Source organism: Staurois parvus, unplaced genomic scaffold (assembly GCF_062004578.1).
Source record: "Staurois parvus isolate SC_StPar_1 unplaced genomic scaffold, SC_StPar_1.0 ptg000634l, whole genome shotgun sequence".
Lineage (NCBI taxonomy): Eukaryota > Metazoa > Chordata > Amphibia > Anura > Ranidae > Staurois > Staurois parvus.
The window spans coordinates 10,975,217-10,983,512 of record NW_028318430.1 but is presented as its reverse complement, the minus strand read 5'-3'; the positions used below and the strand labels follow the sequence as shown (position 1 = coordinate 10,983,512).

Here is an 8,296-nt window from a genome sequence, read left to right as displayed (position 1 = left end):
CTCTTCCAATTCAGGATGGATCTATAGCTATTTCTTGCAGTATAACCCCATAGAGTCTAGGCATCCCTCTCCTTCCCATGGCATCCTACAGAATGTATAAGTTTTGCTAACTATGATTCGATTTCTCCTTCTGGTACCATTTTCTCACTCCTTCCCCCCCACCTCAGGCAAAGAAAAGAAAAGAGTCCATAATAAAGAGGGAACCATCCTGACCCTCTCCCACCAGGTTTTATTTTAGGCAAGGCGGCAGCCTCGTTGTTCCCTCTGGATGCTAGTCTTCACCCCATGACGTCATGGGACAGCGTGCCATGCAAATCATCGTCCCTTCCCAGCAGAGTGACATCCAGAGGCAGGCATGCTCACACCTCCCTCCCAGCTCCCCTCCTTCCAGCTGGCTGTGCCCTCCCCTCCCCGCCGGCCGCTGGCCTCCTATTGGCCGCGGTGAAATCATTTAATCCCAGCCGGCGTGCGCCGTATGGCTGCTGTGCGCCGAGCTCCGAGCGTCTGATGCCGCAGACCAGCCAGCCAACGTCCTCCGAAGGTGCCCAGCGCTGCCCTGCTCAAGCAAACACGTGTTCTGTGGGACTTTTCCTTTCCCTGGGATGACCGCTGACTCCCCGTTGGAGTGTCGCTGACTCCGCGGGTCCCAAAGTTGCACTTGGCTCCGTCCAGCCGCCAGAGAAGCGTCGCTCGTCGACTCGCAGGACAGGTCGGATAAAGTGCTCGCCTCTGCGGATCTGCGTGGCACAGCTCAGGGGGACAGGTGAGGGGAGCAGGCGGGGGACCTGTTGTGCTCAGCATCCCACAGCACAAAGTTTTTTTTCCCTCCTCTCTCTCTGTGATCCCCCCTCCTCCTCCTCTCCTCCCCCCCGCCCAGACCTGATGCTCTTGAGTCCCCAAGTTTCCCAAGCAGTGAGTGGACTATAACCGCCTCCATCCAGAGCCCAGGAGCCGCCTTGTGTGTAGAGAGGGGCCCCCAACCAGCTGTGTGAATGTACAGTATGATGATGGAGACGGACTTACACTCCCCCGGGGTGCAGCCTCCCACGAACACGGGCCAAGCCGGGGGAGGAGGGGGCAACAAGGCCAGCCAGGACCGGGTGAAGAGGCCCATGAACGCCTTCATGGTATGGTCCAGGGGCCAGAGGAGGAAGATGGCCCAGGAGAACCCTAAAATGCACAACTCGGAGATCAGTAAGAGACTGGGGGCCGAATGGAAAGTCATGTCCGAGGCCGAGAAGAGGCCCTTCATTGACGAGGCCAAGAGGCTGCGAGCCCTGCACATGAAGGAACACCCGGATTACAAGTACCGGCCCCGGCGGAAGACCAAGACTCTGCTCAAGAAGGACAAGTACTCCCTGGCCGGGGGCTTGCTGCATGCCGCCGGGGGAGGACACATGGGAGTCGGCCTGAGCCCGGGTGGAGGCAGTGGAGGCTCCGTGGGAGGTGGAGGAGCCGGGGGCGTGGTGGTGCAGCGCCTGGAGAGCCCGGGCTCAGGGGGATCCGCGGGGGCCGGAGGATACGCTCACATGAACGGCTGGGCGAACGGGGCGTACCCGGGCTCGGTGGCGGCAGCGGCGGCGGCAGCTATGATGCAGGAAGCTCAGCTCGCCTACAGCCAGCAGCAGCACCCCGGCAGCGGGGGGCACCATCCTCACCACCACCCCCATCACCCTCACCATCACCCCCATCATCACCCCCACCATAACCCACCTCCGCACCCACCGCCGCCTCCCCCGCAGCCCATGCACCGCTATGACATGAGTGCCCTTCAGTACAGCCCCCTGCCCGGGGCTCAGAGCTACATGAGCGCCTCTCCCTCCAGTTACGGGGCCCTCAGCTACTCAAGCCAGCAGCAGCACCAGGGCTCCCCGTCCTCGGCGGCTGTAGCTGCGGCTGCAGCGGCCGCCGCCGCCGCAGCGGCATCTTCAGGGGCCCTCGGGGCTCTAGGCTCTCTGGTGAAATCGGAGCCCAGCGTGAGTCCACCTGTGAGCGGGGGAGGCTCCCACGGCCGACCGCCTTGCCCCGGGGATCTGCGGGAGATGATCAGTATGTACTTACCTAGCGGGGGAGAGGCTGGAGACCCAGCGGCCGCTGCGGCGGCGGCTGCAGCAGCAGCGGCTGCAGCAACTAGCAGACTGCACAGCTTGCCCCAGCACTACCAGGGGGCTGGCACGGGGGTAAACGGCACGGTGCCACTCACACACATCTGAGGAGCCCAGGACAGACTTATAGAGACTAGAGAGAAAAACCGCCCCCCCCCCCCAAACTGTGCTATGTTCCACACTCAGAACTCTCACTACTTTTCCTTTTGTACAGAAATGTTTTGATGTTCTTGTATAAAAAAAAAAAATATATCAAACTGAAAAAAAAAGAAACAGGAAAGTTAAGGTAACCTATTATTGTTTGGATCTTTTTAGAAGTTGAGCTTATGCTCTTGCCAAAACCAATTCTAGATGGGTGTAAATTGGGTCTCAATGTACAGTATTTATGAGTTGTATAGGATGGGGGTATAGATTTTATTTGCTATCACACCTTTTGTTTTTTTTCCACTTTTTAACAAAAAAAAAAAAACTTCCAGATTTCCCTGATCCCTAACGATTCTACACGTTTCTGTACATGTTTGTTGTTTATTTATGAACAAAAAAATCCGAAGCTAGAATATATTTTGTTTTTTTATTTTTGTAAGCGTTTATGTATTTGCTTTTTTTCTGTTTTGGTTTTATATTATTTCATGTACATTCCTGGCGATTTTTTTTAATTCTAGGCGTTGCGGATTCATATTGTGTATATAGTTTATTAAGCGTCCTCTCTGCTTTAAAAAAAAAAAACAGATTCATCAAAAAGGATGAGCTGAGTTTTATGCTAAATAAATTTTCAACTGAAAAAAAGAAAATATAAATGTTTTTTTTGTTATTTCAGAAATGTATTTTGAGTGTCTAGTGGGTGGAAATTTCAAAAAGTTGGAAGTGATAACCCAAACGGATTTGCCAATTGCCATAATCTCTTTTTATACTCTTTTTAAACTTTTTTTTATCCATTCATGTTTTTCTTTTAATAGAACTATATAAAATGATAAAATAAATAATATATAAAATGATGTTCTATTAAAACAAAAAATAAAGGTTTAAAAAAATAAATAAAAATGCTTCCACACTGACTGAATGCATGCTTTCAATTTGGAAGCATTGTTTTTAAATGTTTCTTTTTAACCATTCATTAACCCTTTCAAATTGACTGGTTAGATTTTACAAAATGTTTTGAGTTCATTCAATGATGCGCTATGTACAGAGTATATTTTCAACTGGTGTTAAATTATGTTTATCATTATTCAAATATATTCAGACCAGGGATTATAGTTCTATCACACTGGATTCCCCCTTTTATTTAGCCTGTCTTTAAATAATTATGTAATGGGTTTAATCTATTCTTTATAATTGTATATCTTTTATTAAAAATGAGAAATCACACATATCATTTTAATACTTTCTTTACATGCCAAAACTGGTGTTTCAGGTTCATTGAATATGATTTAGGAGGACTAGCACATGAAGTTTTGCCTAGTTGCACATAGCTGATTATCAATTTTCTCCCTTACAGATCACTAAGTAACAAATACCCCATTTCACAGCAAACAGCTCAGATCTGTAGTGAATCCATTGTAATTACCTCACTAATGAGTAATCCTTTTGTGGCGTGTTGGCTTTTTACGTGCTTCGTTAAATCCATTGCAACAGTTTCATTAAGGCCTCTATTAATTTAATGATGTCATAATTAAGTTCTGCTCAACCTGAACCTTTACATAGTTCATAGTGCTACAGAAATATTCCTGATGGTTGGCAAGTCTTAAGCCCTGAATACTTAGCTAGGGTTAAATGTTTAGCAATTTTTTTTTCTGTTGAAGGGTAGGCTATTTCTAGCTGATAAATGCAAGGAAAGAAAGAATAGAAAAAAAAACTCAAAAATCTCTTTCTGACAGCGCCCAAAATAGAAGTACCATGACACTTCTTTATGGAGTCAGTGCTGTTTCTGCTTCTGTCTCCTTACCAGGAGGAAACTTATTTCATGCCTGTTCCTGTTTGTTCCAGTTTTTAAGTTTACTTAAGTTTTTAAGTTTACTGTTGTTTCAGATACATTTTGGAGTTCCTTGTACAAGGATAGACACTGATTTGCTAAAGGAGCTGAGAATCTTCATTCAAAAAAAATGAATGAAGATTCACTTCAATTATGCTATCATGGTAAAAGCTAAATTATATTTATTTCTTTAACCTGCACAAGACTTTAAAATCCAGGGTGTTTTATGTTTGTTTGTTTTTTTGTAATTCCTTGTAAAGTCAAAGAGACAAGGAATTGAGAATCTTCTCTCAAAAAATGAAGATTCGCTTCAATTATGCATTCATGTAAAACCATTTTCATGTTTATCCTGTACATGACTGTTTAGACCTATGTCTGTACATGACTATTTAGATGTATATCTGTGCATGACTGTTTAGACCTATGTCTGTACATGACTATTTAGATGCATATCTGTACATGACTGTTTAAATCTATTTTCCTTTCTTTTTCTTTCTTTCTTTCTTTCTTTCTTTCTTTCTTTCTTTCTTTCTTTCTTTCTCTCTATCTTTCTTTCTTTCTTTCTCTCTATCTCTCTATCTCTCTTTCTCTCTTTCTCTCTTTCTTTCTTTCTTTCTCTCTATCTCTCTATCTCTCTTTCTCTCTTTCTCTCTTTCTTTCTCTCTTTCTCTCTTTCTCTCTATCTCTCTCTCTCTCAAAAAAAAAAATGAAAATTCACTTCAATTATGCATTCATGTAAAAATCAGTTTCATGTCCATCCTGCACATGACTGATTAGACTTATTTCTGTACACAACTGTTTAGATCTTCTTTCTTTCTTTCTTTCTTCCTTTCTTTCTTTCTTTCTTCCTTTCTTCCTTTCTTTCTTTCTTTCTTTCTTTCTTTCTTTCTTTCTTTCTTTCTTTCTTTCTTTCTTTCTTTCTTCCTTCCTTCCTTCCTCCCTCCTTTCCTTTCCTTCCTCCTTTCCTTTCCTTCCTCCTTTCCTTTCCTTCCTCCTTTCCTTTCCTTCCTCCTTTCCTTTCCTTCCTCCTTTCCTTTCCTTCCTCCTTTCCTTTCCTTCCTTTTTTCTTTCCTTCTTTTCCTTCATTCATTCTTTCCTTTTTTTTGCAATTCCTTGTAAAATCAAAGAGACGGATATGCTAAAGGAGTTGAGACTCTTCACACAAAAAAAAATCAGGATTCAATTCAGTGAAGAGCAAATTCCTCTGTATTTATTATATTTGCACATGACTGTTCATATATATCTTTTCTTTGTTTGCAATTCCTTGTAACTTCCAAGAGACTGATTTGCTAAAGGAGTTGAGAATCTTCACTCTGATTCAATTCAGTTGCCCAATTATGGGAAGAGCAAATGCAAATTCCTCTGTATTTTATTATATTTGCACATATCTTTTCTTTGTTTGCAAATCCTTGTACATTCCAAGAGTCTGATTTGCTAAAGGAGTTGAGAATTTTCACTCTGATTCAATTCAGATACACAATTATGGGATGAGCAAATGCAAATTCCTCTGTATTTATTATATTTGCACATGACTGTTCATATCTTGTTTTTTTGTTTTGTTTTCGCAACTCCTTGTAAAAGAGACTGCTTTGCTAAAGGAGTTGAAAAACTTTGAGAATTAAATTCTAGTTTATCCTATTCTGCACATGATTTAAAATGGACACATCTACATCATGTATAGGTTCATAAATCCTTTAGTGAAGAATCATAACTCCTTTAGTAAATCGGCCTGGAAGTCTTGTTCAGGATAAATTGATGGATTCTTTCTGAGCTCCAGGCCGTTTCATACCCAGACTGGGGGGACAAGAAGTCCTCTTTTATGCGATGTGAGGAACTACAGGCAAATGTTTCCTGGTGGCAGGGCAGAACAAGCATTTATTTCAGAGAAGACTTTTTACTTTGTACTAGTTCTAGGATCTCTGCCTGTCTCCTGTTTGCCACTCACCGACATGATTGTGGGGGAAATAATAGTATCTGTTAATTGTGCTGACAGCCAGGACTAGAGCTAGTAGATGGATTGATACTTGATAGACGTATCTCTGATCATCTCAGTAGTAGCCATTGCAGCTTGCATGCATTAGTTCAATAGAAAAGCATTTATTCGACCAGGAACAGGCATTTTAGACGATATAACTATATTTAATCAATTTGCAGTAGCACATTACATAGTTAGATATGCATCAGTAGCCTGGAGACTTGAACTACTTAGTAGCAAAACTATGGTGCTACTCTTCTATATCCATACAGTCAGGGCACCTTCTATTTTGTTATATTAGGTCCATTATTGTTATTATTACTATTTTTATTGCATTTAGGAGACCAAGAGCAGAATATGATCTCTTCTATATTCATACAGGGCTTGTCAAGGCACCTTCTATCTTGCAATGTTAGGTCACTTGTTGTTATTGTTAATATTAATATTACTATTTAATTTAGAATTCAAAGAGCAGAATATGATGTGCTGGTGTGGATGCAGTCAGCTTTGTCAGATTTTTCTGTACTCTGGTATCATTTTTCTGGCTGGTGCTGTTAATGGTGGAGGCATGTCTCCAGTGTTTGGAGGAGAAGTTATGGTAGCTGTGCAGGCCAGTGTATATGTTATGTGTCAGCATAGATTAAGATGAATAGGAGCGACCATGGGGCAGAGTGTTTTGTGTTTTTAGAGGGCTGGATTAAAGAACACAAGTCCTGACCCTGGGGTCATCACTGAGTCAAACCCATTTACAATCACCTAATGGAACCCAAAGCTCAATTCAACAAGTAAATTTAAGGACATCAAGTAGAAATGGAGGGGGGACAGTAATTCCAATAGGAGAACATCGAATTTAGAATGTATTATTATTAATATTATTCTTCTTTAACATGTCTTTGTCTTAAAGCGATGGAGGGACTGATTAGTTTTAGTTCTGTCTCTGATGGAGCGCCTACACAGGACAAGACCTGTCACCTAAATGTATTCAAATGGGGGGGAAGTGTGATCAGGATTATCGGCTCCTATTGCCTTTGAGCAGCTCTTCTTAAACTTAAAAATTACATAACATGGCTACTATTAATAATATTAAATAGTAACAGCCTAAAAATTATAATACATGGCTAGTATTATTCATAAAAAATCTACTATTATTAATAATACATAATAAGAAACAGCCTAGAAATTAAATAACATGGCCACTATTAATAAAATACTACTAGTAATAATAAATAATAAGAAACAGTCTAGAAATTATATAACATGGCTACTATTAATAATAAAAACACCTGCTATTAATAACAATAAATGATAAGAAACAGTCTAGAAATGATATAACATGGCTACTATTAATAATAAAAACACCTGCTATTAACAACAATAAATGATAAGAAACAGTCTAGAAATGATATAACATGGCTACTATTAATATTACAAACACCTACTATTAATAACAATAAATAACAAGAAACAGTCTTGAAATGATATAACATGACTACTATTAATAATAAAAACACCTGCTATTAATAACAATAAATGATAAGAAACAGTCTAGAAATGATATAACATGGCTACTATTAATAATAAAAACATCTGCTTTTAATAATAATAATAATAATAATAATAAATAATAAGAAACAGCCTAAAATTATATACCATTGCTATCATTAATACATTCCTACTACTATTAATAATAAATAATAAGAAACAGCCTAAACATTTTATAACATTGCTACCATTCATAACAAAATTCCTACTACTTTTAAATATAAATAATAAGAAACAGCCTACAAATGTTATAACATTGCTACCATTCATAACAAAATTCCTACTACTTTTAATTATAAATAATAAGAAACAGCCTAAAAATGATATAACATTGCTACTATTAACCAAATTCCTACTACCATTATTTATAAATGATAAGAAACAGCCTACAATTATATAACATTGCTACCATTAATAATAGAATTCCTACTACTATTGATAATAAATAATAAGAAACAAACTAAAATTATATAACATTGCTACTATTAATAAAACAAATCGTGCTACTATTAATAATAAATAAAAACAAACAGTCTAGAAATGATACAATATTGCTACTATTGATAAAAAAAATGCCTAAAATGATTAATTAAAATTATAACAAACAGTTTAAAAACTACTATTATGAATAAAATGCCTACTATTAATGATAGCAAATAATAACAAACAGCCAAACAAAAATTAAACATTTGTCATTTCTGTACA

The 8,296-nt window shown here is 39.7% G+C and overlaps 1 protein-coding gene across 1 annotated transcript; it reads left to right on the top strand.

Moving 5' to 3' along the window:
* The first annotated feature begins 414 nt into the window (after positions 1 to 414).
* Positions 415 to 3,472, top strand: SOX1 (SRY-box transcription factor 1). Its single transcript, XM_089693573.1, has one exon. It carries the CDS (start codon positions 993 to 995, stop codon positions 2,211 to 2,213), a length of 1,221 nt encoding a protein of 406 aa, XP_089549699.1. The 5' UTR covers positions 415 to 992; the 3' UTR covers positions 2,214 to 3,472.
* The last annotated feature ends 4,824 nt before the right edge of the window (positions 3,473 to 8,296 follow it).

Excerpts from the sequence above, each read along its gene's own strand:
- SOX1 (XM_089693573.1), top strand. The coding sequence starts at position 993 with ATGTACAGTATGATGATGGAGACGGACTTACACTCCCCCGGGGTGCAG.